This window comes from Temnothorax curvispinosus, unplaced genomic scaffold (genome assembly GCF_003070985.1).
Source record: "Temnothorax curvispinosus isolate PA1 unplaced genomic scaffold, ASM307098v1 QBEX01005839.1, whole genome shotgun sequence".
In the NCBI taxonomy this organism is placed as follows: Eukaryota; Metazoa; Arthropoda; class Insecta; order Hymenoptera; family Formicidae; genus Temnothorax; species Temnothorax curvispinosus.
Genome location: NW_020215619.1, coordinates 27,645 through 44,742, shown reverse-complemented (window position 1 = coordinate 44,742; position 17,098 = coordinate 27,645). Strand labels below are relative to the sequence as shown.

The window sequence follows — 17,098 nt, the reverse complement described above, 5'->3', positions numbered from 1 at the left end:
CATTCATATAAATTGTGAGATAAATGCATTTAAAACATGAGTCAAATATTATATATATGCACATAAGTATATGTACATTACTGTATTATTTATTCTAATTTTTGTTGAATTATTATTTCTTGCAATTCACATGGTCTAATAATCTACTTATCTCTAAATATTTGCAAAGCTATAATTTTTTAAACGTACACACAATTTTTTAAAAGAAAAAATAGGTAAGTAAATTTTTGTTTTAAACACAAATAGATAATTTTACAAGGGATCGATATTCTGAATGTTTATAATTCTCGTGATTTTTCAGTAGGGATATTATCTATTATCCCTTCTGCAAATTTTCATCTTTACTTTGATTATTAGTGTAATACTGCATCGATAAGTGCCAAATAATATTTTCATGAATAAAGATACAACGTGTCTCTTTAGGAGACATATACATATTTTCTTGAAAAATCGTGTAATAACCCATTATTTTACATAATGGGTTACTACATAAGAGAGGGATAGCAGTACAAAAATAAAATAAATATATTCGAAGAAATAAGTTTTTTGAATTGTGTTTAATAAATTATTAGTCTTCAATTACTTTCACGATATATCAGTATAGTTTCTTTATTATTATATATTTATGACAAAATATGATGTATATCATATTGCGTTCTTCTATTATATTGCACGGACGCGCGTAGTGCGTACACACACACACACATCACACGCACGCACGCGCGCGCGCGGGCATTCATGCTTACAGACTCATGCAAATTGACAAAGCATTTAAAAGATGAAGTTCATTATGAAATCCATAAAAACAATAAAATGCGCCGCTGATCGTGACAAGCACACACTACATTAATAGTAACCCAAACTAAACTTTTTTTTATAAATATATTTGTTTATATGTAACTTTATTAATCCTTTATATGCACGATTTTTTAGTGCTTCTGTAACATTTAATCCAGAATGTTTATCCAAGGTACTAAATAATAAACCAGAATATTTAAATAAAAAGTGAATGGTTTTAATGTAAATCTTTGTAATTTAATATTACATTAGGAATATGGAGAATTATGGAGGAGAGGAGATATCACAGAAATGTTTACTACTACCAATTTTATGCCGACTACTAACAATTTTATTTTTAGTACTAATATGAAATTTGAGATACTAACACTGTGCTTTTTAATTTATGCAATTTTTATATCTTTCTTTAAAATGTTTAATATCTTTTCAAATACCGAAATTAACGTCCATGAAAATTTCCATAAGAATTGTATCTCAGTCTCGTGAAAATTATCTAGTCAATACTAATGAGGTATGGATCCTGTATTTAAATATGATGGGTTGTACGTGATTTTATAACACGTTAAGTATGAACAATAACTTCTGTTTATCACGTTATTCTTGCGTTTGATGCAACAAGTTGAAAGCTGAGTATGACATCTTAAGTAACTGTAAAAAAATTGTAGATTAAGAGTTATATGAAATAATTGCAATACTTAGTAATAATATCTATCTGAATTGTCTGATACTGACAGCTACAAATGACTCGAGATTCATCGTAATTATGTGCGCGCTACTAAATTCAATAGGAATAGTTGCACGCTTCATGATTATTAAAAGGCCTTTCTTGCTGCTATTGCTAAGTCCTGACCACTTTACATTAAAAACATTACTCGCCAACTGAAGGCTCTACGATATACAAATAATTGCACATTAAGAAATGTCATATTCGTCCTACTTCTTTTAATGATATATCTCTTTTATTATTTATATTTAATGATATATATGTATAATATGTATATGTCAATCCATTTTAGAAAAATATATACTTTCACTTTGAGTTCGTTTCCAAACCAACAATAAATAAAGATTTGCGACAATATGGCACTTGTATACGTCATCAATGAAAGAAAGATCACATAATCCGTTGTCATTGCTATTCGATATAAATTTGAGCATAACACCAACATGCTCACCGCAAACTGGAGACCAATTATTTTCGCGAACATGTTATTTACTGTGTACGCACATCTGCGATTAAATAAAAGACGCTTAGTTTTTTACGCGAGCGACTTTTAAAATTATATACAAATTGGATTGTTAAGGAATCTAATAATAAAATAATAAAAATAGATATATCAAGTTTCTTTATCTTTCTTGAAACGTTCAATAAATAAGGAAGAATTAATCCAAAATTGATTTCAAAGAGGGTTTGTAAATAAAAATTAAGACTTTGTGTGGAATTTGTTAAGTATGTGCTTTAATTATTTTTGTATTATTAAAGGAACGATTGTTACGAATATGGGATTTTGTATTGTATATAATTCAAATTATTAAAAGTTACAAAGTAACAAAATTACATAAGAAACCAACTCAAAGATACGGTTGTGATGATAAACACAGTCACGCAGAATGTTTTCGTCATCTGCCATTTTTGTCAATCGATATTCCAGAATTTCAAGCTGGCAGCAAAGGTGTAATAAAAGACCGCAAATCATGCCCTCGCAACCGGCGTTTACTATACCGGAGGTTGCCATGCCTATCAATTGGTGACAGTAAACAAGAAAGTATAAAACAGGATGCGAATAATTGAACGGCACCCATGCTTTATACGTCAAATTTTTACTCATAAATGCCGTAAATACAGACGTCACAATTATTGATATAATTGCCGACAAAATGACCATCAAGTATCGTAATGTGCTATTCCTATAAAATGATTATGAAAATTATTTTAACTAATTTTCTTTTAAGTCTTGTTTTACTTTATTATCACTTAATTATTAATCTATCAAATTTTCTCTTTTTTATTTATAAATATAGAAACACTGTTTTTTCTTTTATTTTAAAGAAAAGTATGGCAGTTTTTGGAAAAATTAATAAATTCTGTTATATATATGTTACAGATTTATTTGTGTAAGTTGTCATGCAAAATGTATGTACAATATAATTAGTATCGTTCTAAAGTATTTAAAAGACATATATGAAATATTTTGCTATTTAGAAAACGTATTATTAAAGAAACAGTGAGAAATTTTTGCGTGAAATTAATAATACTCACTTTACTATTTTCTCAAATTTTTGTTGAATCATAAGTTCGCGTGTGTCGCCTGCTGCAAAAGGTTTTTCGTAAAAAAGGTTGATTATCATCATAATATTTTTGCGATCTATCCACATATAAACTTGTTTATAGCCTGCGACAAATACGGTCAACATCATGTATAAAGAATCGGTGAACTCGTCAGAGTTCTCGACGTTCAGCATGATGTTCATAAATTGGGAGAACGAAAATATATATAATGCCGAGACAAGAAACATTGCGTATGTTTTATAAATTATATGTTTAAATAACGATGTCCACGAATTCGGTTGCCAACATCCAGTAAATGAGCAGACTAGGAGTGTAAATTCCAGCACCCGCATTTGAGCCTCTTTAATATAAATTTTTTATATAATTTTGTTTACATTAAATAATATTTATTACATTATTTTTTATTATTTTATAGAAACGTTTCTCTTTTAGAGAAAAGGATTACATACTAGAAATAAAATAAATTTACTAAAAATGTTAAAGAAATTACCATAAAAGTTAAAATTATATTTGTAATTTATTCAACAAAGTTATATGCTTGCCGTTAGCTGAAGTACATATTTAGCCTAAAGTATATTTTATTTATTTTATAAGTGTATACTTTTTGTAGCATAAATTATAATTGTATAATATTGCTTAAATGATGTCAAATATTGAAAAAAATATTATTAAATTTCAATTTGATTAAATTTGATCAAATTTTTATAGAAATTCTGTTGAAAAAAATTTATATTTACAAAGATAATTTACATTACAAATAAATTATAAAAGAACACCAATATCGAAATCACTTGGTAACATTTTATTTTCTGACTTCAAGCTTTTGATATGCATGTAATATTTATATTATGCACTTACGAAGCTCTTCTGATTTCTTTGCACCATGAATTACTTACGTTTACATTCAACCTTTCACTTTTAAATTTATTTAAACTGTTTATATAATTTTTACAAGCATTGTCTCAACACTCGTCGCATCTCAAATGAAAATGATTAAGCCGATTTTGAAAGGGGGAGAGAAACTCGGAATGTCTATAGAATATCTCGAGACTTTCTGATAATGATACTGTTCGTTACATATCCTTCATATCTATTTTCGTTATTATTGTAATATCCATACGTACAACTTGCGAAATAATATCTCACGAAATAATACCTCGCGAAATAACATCTTCATGAATTGAAATGCGGAAATATTTCGATATACATGTCCTATTAGAGAATTGAATGATGTACTATTATGTCGAGAGACAGCGAGATAGAGAGAAAACAGATATAAGGAGAAGCAAGTTCTTTGAACTCTTAATAAATTATAAGTTATTGTCAACCATTTGTAAAATACTTTAATATAGACTCTTCGTCGTGTATACGTGTATGCCAAAATATTAGACATTTCTTTCTATTGTATTATCTACAATTTTATCGGATATACATCTCTGAACGTCAGTTAAGGAATCATTAGCTGCAGTTTACCTCTATGAAATGTTAATACCAATAGCCTATACACTCAGTTTTACATTTACTAAGTTTTTGTTGCCCTATCGCGTGTGGCCTGACATGTATATCGGGACATGCTATTTCTATATTGATTCCTACATTTATTCTATCTTATATCGTAAACGTAAATAAGGTAAGAAAAAAATTTTAATCTTGAATACATATTTGTTACATACACTCACATACCCATACACACATAAATCAATGGTATACTGCAAATTAAAATTTATTTATTGATATACTTGTGTATGTGTATATACATATTACTTTAATTGCTATAATGTGTTATAATACAATATGGCTGTCTAAAATACAAAGTTGATAATTTTAACACAAAGCATGTTTGTAATACAAAAGCACCGAACAAATAAAATATCTCACGTACACACATGCATATACACAGAAATGCTTATAATGATTTTATTCATATCTTTAGCATTAACACAAATTTTTAAGAGTATTGATGAGATTCTTTAATTAACACTTTTTATTTATCTTTAAAACGTGTTTTTATGTATCATAATTTTTCAAGAAGCACCAATTAAAATTCTCGATAAAAATTTTATAAATCTGAGGATTATCTTGTCGATACTAACAAGGTATTAATATTTATTTCTACATTTTAACAATTTCTATTTATTAATTATGTTACTATTCATGCGTTTGATGCAGCAAATTGAAAACTGAATATGACATCTTAAGTAACTGTAAAAAATTATAGATACATTAAAAGTTATCTGAAATAATTGCAATATTTAGTAATAATATTTATCTTAATTGTTTGATACTGACAGCTACGAACGACTCGAGATTCATTGTGATTATGTACGCGCTAGTAAATTCGATGGGAGTCATGGCGCGTTTCATAATTAATAAGAGATTTCTCTTGTTATTATTGCTGAGCGCCGGCCATTCTATGTCATAAATGCTATTTACCAATTGAAGGCTCTAAAATTGTAGTATTTTTTATACAACATTAATGAGAAGTATCTCATAATCTCACCTATATATTTTTTCTTACAGATAACTTTTTTCAAGTGTCACGCTTCAAGATAGGTATTCAATTTTTTTCAGTTTTTGGATTTTGATTTAAGTATTTTATTCTGTCATTAAAAATGAAACACTGTGCATAAGTGCACGTTTAATACTAATTATTGCCTACATGAAAAATCATGTTTTGACATCTTAAATCTAAATCCAAAAAATGAAAAAATCGGCCTATGACACTTAAAAAAGGTTACTTGTTAACTCTCCTATTTAGCAACGCAATTAATTCTATTTTAAATAATATTTAATATATAAATAGGATCCATTTAAATAAGATGTACTTTTAGCTTGACTTCGTTGCCAAACCAGCAGTAGATGAAAATCTGCACTAATATAGCACTCGTATACATCATCAATGGAATAAAGCTTACGTAGTCCGCCGCCATAGCTATTCGATATAAATTCGAGCACACTACCAACATGCTCACAGCAAACTGGATAGCGATTATTTTCGCAAACATATTATTCACTGTATATGCATATCTGTGATTAGATTAAAAATTCTCAGTTTATATTCTTGCATTTTTTAAATTATTCACTATATACTTGTTAATTCATGTTACTTAATTTTAATTGCTTATTTAGGACAAAATATTTAGAAATAAATGTTTAGAGATAAACGCAAGGTAAGTCAAAATATTTTAGATTTTTCTAACATTTTTTTTTTATTTTCCTCTTTCTCCTTTTCTATTTTAAAATTTATCTTTATTTAATGAAAATTTTATTAAGTACTATTTTTAGTTACAGAAATGTACGAAATATATCAAAGTATTTAAATATTTAATTTAAGTATTTATCAAATATGTTATTTTTACAAAAATTTTCTTTTAGTTCCTTGTCAATCAAATTCTACTTAAAGTTCAATGAGAAATTCAAAAGATTCTGTTAACTATATTTGCATTACTTTATTTTATTTTTATGCAGAAAATCTTTGGATCTTTGATCTTTTATAAGTCGAAAACTATTGCTGTCTTTCCAGCTGTTGTAGAAAAATTAATTTTATTTCAAGTACAAAACTACTTAAATAGACTAACTCAAAGATACGGTTGTGGTGATAAACACAGTCGCGCAGACTATTTTGATCATGCGTGAGTTTTGTCAATCGATATCCCAGAATTTCAAACTGGCAGCAGATGTGCAGTAAGAATCCACAAAGTAAACTCTCGCAAGCAACATTTACTATACCAGAGGTTGACATGGCTAATAATTGGTGAGTATATACAATAAAATATATAGCGGGAGATGAGTAGTCAAACGGTATCCATGCCTTATACGTCAAATTTCTTTTCATAAGATCCGTGGAGACAGACATCCATATTATCGATGTGATTGACATCATGACAATGGTTAAATATCTCCGCGTATTGTTCCTACAAAGTATAAATTATAAAATTTATTATAGCCAATTTTTTAACTTGTTTTCTTTTTTTACATCTGCATTACTATTTATATTTATTACATTTTTTAGTTTCCTATCTGCATTTATAATTGTAAAAGTATTGGTTATTTTACAAAAAGTTAAAAAACATGTGTTTTGAACAATTTTAATTAGATGATATATGTAATTTACATTATTTGTATCACTAATAAAATAGATACAATAATTCTGCAAGCTATTACTATAATTACTATAAATAATTAGTATAAAATATTTAAATAATTAGTATAAAGTATTTAAAAACACACAAGGCAAAGTGTCTTACTACTCAGAAAGAATTTCGTTGAAGAGTGATTGATTTAATTACACAATCTTATAATGACACTTACTGTATCATTTTCTCAAATTTCTCTTGAATCATTACTTCATGTGTTTCATATGGTGCAAAAGGTTTCTCAGTAAGAACATTTATTATTACCATCACATTCTTACGGTCTACCCACATATAAATCTGTTTGTAGCCTGCTACAAGTACCGTCAACATCATATACAAGGCATCGGTAAATTCATCGGAGTTGCCGACGTTTAATATGATGTTTACAAATTGAGAAGTCAGAAATATATATAATGAGAATATCAGAAACATTGCGTAAGCCTTATAAATTATATGTTTAAACAGCGACGTCCACGTAAGCGGCTGCCAGCATCCAGCGAGCGCGCAGATCATGAGTGTAAATTTCAGCATGCGCATTTGAGTTTTTTCTTTAATGCAAATTAGCCTACACAATTTGCTGTTAACATTACATTATAGTTTATCGTGATCGAAATACGTCTCTTTCAAGAATGGAAAGAGAAAATGTTAAGAATGCTTCTAATAATTTAAAGAAGAGATACCGCATTTTTTTAAATCTTTAAAAAGCAATATTTTATAATTTAAGATTTAATTTAAAAAGATATTTGATATCATATACTGAAAAATTGTAAAAATATATTTTTTTGATGAAAAATGCAATTTCTTAATTAGTCAATTTTACTATGTAAAGCATATTGTAAAGTGTACATAAAGCATTTTAAAAATTAACTATTCAATTTGTTTGTAATATTATGGTTTTTTTATATATACATATAGTGCACTTACAAAAATTTTCCGATTAATTTGCACTATTTGTGTCTGCTTCAACTGTCTATCATATTGTCAAGACTAATTTAAATTGATCAAGTAATTCTCACGAACATTATTTGGTAAAATCTTTGTTTCTCCGTCTCCTCAAATGACAATGGATAAATGTCTATTGCATCTCTCGATGATTTTCTAATTGTGATATTTCTACTCCGTCCCTCGCGTATCTATATCCCTGTTATCATTATAATACGGAACTATCAACGACGTTCTTGAGAAATAATATTTTTATAAACCAAGACGCAAGATTGTTTCGAGAGAGAGATATATATATGCTTTATTAGAAAATTACATAATGTACTCCACATCTACATCTACAATAACATTTTCATGAAGACGACAAAAGAGACAGACCGATATATAAATTCTTTCAATTGTCCTCAGTAAGATATATTATTTATTCTCTATTTTCACAATTATTCGTCATACCTTCAATATGGTTCGGTTATAGTATGTACATTACAAAACATTTTTACTGTCTATTCGCAAAGTGAATACTTTGGTTGTCGCGTAGTGAATCGTTAGCTATACTTCATAGCAATGAAATTTTAATGTTGATAGTCAGTACGCTCAGTTAGATAGTAATATTCTTTTTGTTGCGGCGTACTGTCTACTGTCTGTATTGTAATATTGACTTTTACGCTTGCTCTTCCTTTAGCGAATGTAGTAAGAAAATCTTTTTAATTCTTAGACGAAAAGTTAAAGATGTTATGTAGTTGTGCACGGTAGTTATAAAAAAAATTTTTTTTTAAATATATTTATTTTCTCTGCAATATTACTTACTATAATAAAATATCAATCAACAGTTTTAACGCAGGCTATAAATATTTGTAGCCCAAGTAGAAATATGGAATAATAGAAATATCGAAAACGTTTATAACAATTCTACTTGAATATATCTACTGTTGGTATAAATTCCTTGTAATATCGTCTTAATCTATCATTTCATTTCTTATTATAAACATATGATTAATATCTTTTTTTATAGGTACGCCAAAAATTTTAAATATGTCCTAATATTTGTCTTCCGCAAACATTTAATATATTGTCTAGTTAACGGTATGTTAAATACATCAATTTTTGACATACCTTGTACGTCGCTTCGTGATATATGATAACAATCTTAATTTATCAATTATGTTCCTGCTGAGACCGTTTAAATAGATTGTACGCTGAATAAAGCTGATGCTTCAAGTAACTGGAAAAAAGTTTAAAATGCATTTAATATTAATTAAAACATCTATAAGAAGAAGTAAACATATTTTCATAATTAACAAACGAGTCAAGATTCAATGTGATAACCGCGCTATTACATTCAATGAGGACCATCGAGCGCCTCATGATTAACAGGAGATCTCTTTTGATCTTCTTATCAAGCATCTGACACTCCATATTATATAATATGCTGTTTGCTACTCCAATGCTCTGTAAGTAAATAAAACACCGCATATCATTAGAAACATATATTATGTGTTGTGTAATGATACTCCCTTTTTTTTGTCTCCATTTTTTACTTTTATAATTTAAAAATTTTTTTGTAGTTGCAGAAATCTAATTGTCTTTTTTATATGTGAATATAAGATGATATATGTATGTAGATGAATTATGTACTTTTAATTTGAGTCTCATTTCTAAACCAGCAATAGAGAAAGATCTGTGACAAACATGCAAGCTGTATACAATATCAGTGTAATGAGACTTCCATTGATCATCACGAAAGAAATAGAAGCCAATTTGTATAAATTATAGCACACACCACTAGCATGCTTACTGCGAACTGGAGAACGATTATTATCTTCGCAAACACCTGCGATTTACCATGTACGCGTATCTACGATTAAATAAAAGATTTTAGTCTATTCAAACAATATTTTTAAATTTTTGAAGTAAGACAGAAGTTGTTTTAAAAACTAACTCATAACACTGAAATATACATACTGGAACGCGCGCACTACCGGTCTAGCGGTCGAAACGCGCGGGAACTGAGGGAAGGATAGGGAAGTGCTGTCAGAGCCGTCAGAAGGGCCACCTATCCTTGTCACTGGCATATGCGTACAAAGTAAAAAAAGACAGGTGGCCTCCCTGAAGCGTTGAAAAGCAGTCTCCTTTCCTCGTTTTCCGCTTAGCTGTAGCTTGCAGTGCGCATTCCAGATTCCAGTATGTATATATATATATATATATATATATATATATATATATATTTCAGTATTTTGAGTGGCGTGGTGACGTACCTACACAATCACGAAGAATATACCTATGTCGATTATGTAAGATTTTCGTTAATCGGTATTGCAGGATTTTAAGTTGACCGCGGATCGCGGATCTCCTGCAACCACTGTAGCAATCCGGATATCAGGCTATCGCAGGCAACAGGCAACGTTTACAGCCGCACAGATTGACATACCGACATAATCGATCATTTGGTGAGTGAATATACGAAATAAAATATAATGGTTGACCTGTCGAATGGTATCCATGCCTTGTATGTCAAGTTCCCGTTCATAAAATCCATAAAAATGGCATTTAAAATTATTGCATATGGCTGACGACGCCATAATACCAGAAAGCGTACTTCCTATAATATAAAATTTTTTATGAAAATATTCTGGCGACTATGGAAAATTATTATGTCCACTTGTTTTTGAAGCGTTTGCTTTTATTTACTCACATTACTATATTTTTCTCGAATTTTGTTTTTATATTTATATCTATGTTGTTTATGAGATATTGATGATTTACAAGCATTGGAAGAAATGCAAAAAATAATTATGTTCAGAAAATGATTAAATTGTGCCAAACACAATATATTATGTAGTGTTAAACTAAATATAATAGTATGTGTATATATAGTACAATTTTATATCTTTTAACGTATAAAATTTGTAAATTTATATAATATATATCTGTTATACTTACAAAGTGATCAATTAATACAGTCAATTACTTGACGTGACATTAAAAGTGTCTACCACAAATATCTTGAAAAGTAATTGATACTATTTAAATAATTTGTGGAAAAATTATTATATAGCTAAATCATATTCACACGTCAAATGACAATGGACAAATTTTACAAGAGAGCGGGATACATATCTAGAATGTCTATATAGTCTCGCGACACCACTTTCTGACAATGCGGGATCCGTTCACCGAACCTTCTTCCTATCTGTCTCTATTATTATCGTAATACCGATTTTGCAACGGCGCGGAATATTATTTTCAATGAGTCAACGTATAGATAAGCTGCAATTTTTGTCACGCGATGGGGTAAATAACATTTCCACAATAAGGTAGAAGGCAAGAGAGATGTACTTTCGGAGATTCATCAATATAGAACACCAGGTGTAAGTTGCCCCTATATGAAGCATTCACGCAAGTTACTTTTTTTTTATTACTGTCACTACCCAGTGCTTGACATGTCATCAAATACACTACGTTTTAAATATATCGAATTCTATTCACGATTATCGGTAGAACATAAACATCGGGGAAAAAGTGAATCATAGAAGCTATTACAGTGACGTAATAACTTCCACGATACTACGTTAACTCTTTTTACTCGATGTTGATAGTGATTGTAGCAATTAAAACAATATTATACGAAGACCTTCGCTGATATGCGCGAAGAAAAGTGTATTAATGCAATAGTATTAATACAGTGCTTATAGGATTAATTGCAGTGATATATTAAGCAAAATAAAAATAAAATGTGTTGCATAAATTGTATACTTATGCAATTCTATATTTGTTTTAATAAAATATTTTTATACTCTAGTTTTTTTAAATCTAGATTTTTTTTTTTTAATTTTTATTTAATATAACTTGAAAATTTTGCATTATTCTGTCTCAAAACATCTTCATTTTTTACTAAACTCTCTCACTCATTTTTGCATTATTATTGAAATATGAGTTATTGCAGCATCTATCTGTGCGCAATAACACTTCTCCATAATAACGCTTACGCGTAACGTCATTTCATGATATGTAGACTTTATGACAAAACTGCATAGAATATACGGCAACTGCATAGAACAGCGATATGCAGTAATGAGAGAACGCGCATAAATAAAATTTTTATATTCTTATTACAAGTTAATACTTAATATATTATGAATTTTTTCCTCTGATTATAGGTACTTATTGTTAGATGTTGCTCTTTAGTATACGCATTAGTTAATAATTTTATTAAATATTTTATTTATTATTATACAAAAAAGGGAATTTGTCATATAATAATTAATAAATCAGGAAACATGACTTATCTGTATAGGAAGTCTTAATACTACAGATAATACTAAGAATAATACATAGATAATATACTTAATATAATATCTATCATTATTGTATTTATTTATTTTGTTTTTATCAGTCTTAAAACATCACGAAGCACCTCGTTACATGTCGATTTATGCATTCGCTACGCCGCATATAAATAAGAATATAAAAGAAGATATTATTTTAATCTTTAAGCACAGATCCATTCAATTTTGCCCCAATATATATATCACTCATTATAAAAACCAAACTTTTGCATATAAATATTGCAATTAATGAAAAACGCATAATTTACATATTTGTATATTTGTTCGAGTTAACAATTCCTGCTAAAACATTCTTGTCAAGAAAAAAGTGATAAAAATAATAATATTATGTGAAAGTATCAAGTAATATTCCTTCAAACGGTCTCAGGTACGTACAACATTAAAAATACTATGTAATGCCTATTTCAGAGACATTAAGTGTTGAAGGATTAATTACATGATATTTGTAATAATGTATATTATTAATGGATAAATATTAAATAGATATTAAGCTATAAATTGATCAATTATTTATGAGAGAGAAGATGAAAATGAATTATCGCACACACACATACACACATACACACGGACACAAGAACGTTTGCAATAATTATATTTATATATCTTTATTGTAAATAATCATTTTCTGTAATTTACTTATATTCGGCTTATTTGATCTTACGCGCGTTTCTAAACTAATTTAATTATTATTTATTAATAAGGTACTTAACATACCTTGACAATTTTGTAAAATTTTTTCTTGAAAATTTGTTATTAATTAATTTATTACTATCACTCTTGCTGTGTTGATAATATAAACACGATATAAAGGACTGCGCACAATTCTTATGGAAAATGGCACTTTTGACAAGATTGGCTGTAACTTCGCTATTTTATAATTTATGTGATTTTTTCGGAGATTGTGACAATGTTAAATTTTCATTAGCATTACATAAAATATAAAATAGCAAAGTCACTGCTAATTGTCACTGTCAAAAACCATTTTCCATAAGAATTCTACGGAGTCCTTTATTATAAATAGCAATTATCAATCTTGTGCTACGTTAGTGTTTCTGCGAATGTATTAATACATTAAAAAGCGAATATGACGTCTTAAGTACCTAAACAATCATAGAATTATACTGATAAATCTTATTGAATGAACTGTACATTTATCACATGGAAAAAATAAATTCCTCATACAAACCCTCAGGAAAGAGTCAAGATTCACCGGAATAATATCTGCGCTGGTGAACTCGATTGGAATCGTAGCACGATTCATGATCATTAAAAGACCTTTCTTTATATTGTTGCTAAATAACGTCCATTCCAAGTTATAAATACTGTCTGATAATTGGAGGCTCTGCAGATAAAATTATAATAAAAGGTCACATATCTTATCTCCCTTATACAATGTGTGTATGTATACTGTGCGTGTATACGTTTTCTTCTTTTTGCAGCGACAGACGTTGATGTTGCAACTTTCTTTCAGATAAACTGATTAATAACTGTGAAATTAAAACCAGTTACTACCTTCAGCTTGATTTCATTGCCGAACCAACAATAATAAAAAATCGGAGCCATAGTGGATGCCACAACCATAACGTCCTGTATATAAGAAACGGTATTGGACGATTTAAAAGCCATATGAATTAAGTTATAGCACATTACCACCGTGATCATTGCGAACTCACTAGGAATTATCTTGGAAAATCTATCGTTCAGCATATACGCGTATCTAAAATTACAAAAACCATCTTCAATTTATCTACCAATTTTTTCTAAGATGTTCAATTGATGAATTTACATTGGCAACTTTAATATACAAACATGAAAAATATCTTATACTTTTATTGTTCAATAAATATCTTTATATAATAGCTTTTATATAATTCTTAAAGAAAATTTGTCTGAGATGGCAATCACATTCAGCACTATTCTTACATCAAAGATAATATAATAGTTTTTATAATTTATAAAATTATTTGTTTCTAATACAATATTTCTAATATACAAATATGGTGAATAGAAATGAATATATTATTCGTTATCTAATAAGTACAGTAATAGTGTTTTTGCAAATCTGGAAAAAGGAAATATGAATAGATCTATGCACCAGTATAAAAATAATAGAGTGTAACATGCAACAATAAGTTCTTCTTTCCATATTTGTTTATTTTATATATTTTTAAAATGCATATCTCTCTCTGAGAAGAATAAAAAAAAACTGCGAAAAATATGTGGTGTATTAATTTGCCATTTAATTTAAAATTACAAGTAAACTTTCAATAAGATCATATTTATCTTAAAGAAACATGTAGTATTATAAGATTAAAAAAAAACTTACTGAAATATGTATATGTGGTGATTTACGCAATCGCGCAGATTTCCTGGACCATTCGTGATGTTTGATAAACGGTACTCTAAAATCTCAATCTGGCAGCAAATGTGCAACAATAATCCGCATATTAAATTGTCACACGTGGAATGGAGAAGGCCAATAAATATTAGAGTTAATATCTGATGAATGTATACGAAAGAAAATAGCACAGATATTGAGCAGTCGAACGGTAACCAAGCTTTGTACAATAAAACTCCATTCTTGAAATCCGTCAATAGTGACAGAAAAATCATGTAGAAGGCTGTTACCATAACGAGGGTTAAATAACATAATGTATTATTCCTATAAAATCAATAACATATATAAAATATGTAATTTAATTCAAATAGCATATTTCGCTCAAGAAGCAAAAATTTTTCAGAAAATAAGTTTAAATATTTTGAATTATTAAAATTTTGTAATATTATTTTTAACGGCGATTTTGTAATAACCAGAGGGACAAAAGTATATTAGCTCTTTATTCAAAGACCCGTTCTTTTTGCAAACAATTAAAACATGACATTTTTTTAGTTATGTCGTTGTTATATAGCAAATGAGCGATTTGTCGATAATATAAATAATAATTTACATTACTAAAGGTAACTTACGTTATTCTCTTGTCAAACTTTTCTCGAATCATGTTTTCGTTCAAATCTATCGGTTTGAATGGCTTTTCGACGAGATTATCAATTAACATTGCAATATCATCGTGATTTATCCGTATAATAATTGCTTTGTAGCCCGCCAGAAACGAAATCAGAGCGTTGAATAAGGCGTCGCCAATTGCGTCAGGGTCGTCAGCATTCAATAGCTCCATAATTTGGGTCATTGCAAATGTGTATAAAATTATAATTATTGACGCTGTGTAAGCGTTATACATTATGTATCTAAACAGCGACGTCCACGACGTTGGTCGCCAGCATCCTGCGACCGCTAAAACCGTGAGCGTAAATTTCAAGACAGGCATTTCGCTTTTCTTCTGAACATCACTTCTCAACATCCACTTGCCCAACATCAATCACTGTTTTGATTAATGTCATATACTTATTTACTACAAGTGTCGATTATTATGATAATACTGATTATAGAGCGATAATTATAATAGATCGAGATTTCCAACTACGTGTTACATGTGCATGAATAATATGTACAATATCACATTACGAAATATTTGATTGTTTATTTTTGTAAATAATTGCTAACTAGTTGTTTTCATGTATATTAATAATCATATACAAATATAAAAATTTAGTAATAACAATAAAAGTTACGAATAAAAAGTATTAAAGCACTGTATCATACAACAGTATTATTGTAATACTTATCTGAAATTTTCAATTTTTTAATATATTAAACTTACGAAAATTTTGAGCGACTTATTTGGACAAACCGATGAATACTTAAAAATTTTAATCGATTATTTGCTGCACACGTTGTGTGACGAATCAAATGATGTTCAAAAGAACAACAATCTCAGAATGTCTATAGTCTCTCTCAATTCAATAACGACATTTCGTTCGACTTCCCTCTTCGTATAAAATATCTCTATTATTATCATAATAACAGACTTCCCCACGCAACGATCCCCCTTCTCTTGTGAAATAATATCTCATGAATTGAGAAGTGATATTCGTCCGAAATAATACCTTTACTACGAAATTACGTAATGTATTATTTTCATGGAGACAGTCGCGGGATAAAAGAAGAAGTCCGGTATATAGTCAGGTACATAGAAAAATAAATTCAAATTGTCATCAAATATATTATAGGGCAGTAACCGTGAACTCTGTTTCCGAGATACCTGGTACAGTTTTTCCTTTGTCGTACGTCTATTATAGAATATTTTATTTATAACCATATATAGACAGCATTGCAATATTGTTTTATAGTAACGTACAATGAAAAAGTACGAGAAAATAAATTCTTCAAATATTAGTTACCATAGCTCACCTGTATGAAACGTTAATACTATCCATAGATTTGGTTATAAGCTGTGTTACTGTCACATTTTCTGTTACAATATCTATAATATATCATATATATATATATATAGGTATATATATATGTATATGATATTGTGATATCGTGCACTCTTCGGAATATAATTTTTAATACCTTTGATTACATATAAAGAAGGTGTAGAAGGCACTTCAATTACTTTTACAGATTATTAACACTTATGTAAGTTTTATATAGTAATTGTAATTTACAATATAGTTTTCAATAT

General features: G+C 28.6%; 3 protein-coding genes across 5 annotated transcripts in view; all 3 read right to left on the bottom strand.

Annotated features, from left to right (window-relative positions):
* Window positions 1-1,190: 1,190 nt before the first annotated feature.
* On the bottom strand, window positions 1,191-4,445 carry LOC112455141 (odorant receptor 46a-like). Of its 2 annotated transcripts, none has more exons than XM_025016882.1 (6): window positions 3,985-4,445; window positions 3,059-3,428; window positions 2,371-2,706; window positions 1,827-2,028; window positions 1,531-1,686; window positions 1,191-1,446 (listed from the first exon to the last, which is right to left on the bottom strand). In XM_025016882.1, the coding sequence occupies exons 2-6, from the start codon at window positions 3,418-3,420 to the stop codon at window positions 1,393-1,395; spliced, it is 1,110 nt and encodes a 369-aa protein (XP_024872650.1). In that variant the 5' UTR covers window positions 3,421-3,428; window positions 3,985-4,445; the 3' UTR covers window positions 1,191-1,392. The 2 variants fall into 2 exon arrangements, with proteins under 2 accessions (XP_024872650.1, XP_024872651.1); XM_025016883.1 differs by having other exon boundaries at window positions 3,059-3,191.
* A 692-nt stretch (window positions 4,446-5,137) lies between these two features.
* LOC112455142 (odorant receptor 94a-like) lies at window positions 5,138-8,387 on the bottom strand. 2 transcript variants are annotated; one of them, XM_025016884.1, is made up of 6 exons: window positions 8,149-8,387; window positions 7,400-7,801; window positions 6,667-7,002; window positions 5,914-6,115; window positions 5,378-5,533; window positions 5,138-5,290 (listed from the first exon to the last, which is right to left on the bottom strand). In XM_025016884.1, exons 2-6 carry the CDS (start codon window positions 7,759-7,761, stop codon window positions 5,237-5,239), a joined length of 1,110 nt encoding a protein of 369 aa, XP_024872652.1. In that variant the 5' UTR covers window positions 7,762-7,801; window positions 8,149-8,387; the 3' UTR covers window positions 5,138-5,236. The 2 variants fall into 2 exon arrangements, with proteins under 2 accessions (XP_024872652.1, XP_024872654.1); XM_025016886.1 differs by having other exon boundaries at window positions 7,400-7,772.
* A 5,092-nt stretch (window positions 8,388-13,479) lies between these two features.
* Window positions 13,480-17,098, bottom strand: part of LOC112455138 — a 19,233-nt gene continuing 15,614 nt past the window's right edge. Inside the window, exons 11-15 of the mRNA XM_025016878.1 lie at window positions 15,480-15,889; window positions 14,839-15,174; window positions 14,025-14,229; window positions 13,699-13,854; window positions 13,480-13,612 (exon numbers count right to left, since the gene is read on the bottom strand). Coding sequence (XP_024872646.1) covers window positions 13,556-13,612; window positions 13,699-13,854; window positions 14,025-14,229; window positions 14,839-15,174; window positions 15,480-15,889 — 1,164 coding nt within the window. The 3' untranslated portion in view covers window positions 13,480-13,555. The remainder of the gene's footprint in view (window positions 13,613-13,698; window positions 13,855-14,024; window positions 14,230-14,838; window positions 15,175-15,479; window positions 15,890-17,098) is intronic.

Excerpts from the sequence above, each read along its gene's own strand:
- LOC112455141 (XM_025016882.1), bottom strand. The coding sequence starts at position 3,420 with ATGCGGGTGCTGGAATTTACACTCCTAGTCTGCTCATTTACTGGATGT. Across the intron at positions 1,687-1,826 it reads GAAACGAACTCAAAGTGAAA|AGCCTTCAGTTGGCGAGTAA; the intron begins GTATATATTTTT and ends TGTATATCGTAG. Across the intron at positions 1,447-1,530 it reads ATCTCGAGTCATTTGTAGCT|TTACTTAAGATGTCATACTC; the intron begins GTCAGTATCAGA and ends ATTTTTTTACAG.
- LOC112455142 (XM_025016884.1), bottom strand. The coding sequence starts at position 7,761 with ATGCGCATGCTGAAATTTACACTCATGATCTGCGCGCTCGCTGGATGC. Across the intron at positions 7,003-7,399 it reads AAATTTGAGAAAATGATACA|GAACAATACGCGGAGATATT; the intron begins GTAAGTGTCATT and ends TATACTTTGTAG. Across the intron at positions 6,116-6,666 it reads CACCACAACCGTATCTTTGA|ATATGCATATACAGTGAATA; the intron begins GTTAGTCTATTT and ends ATCTAATCACAG.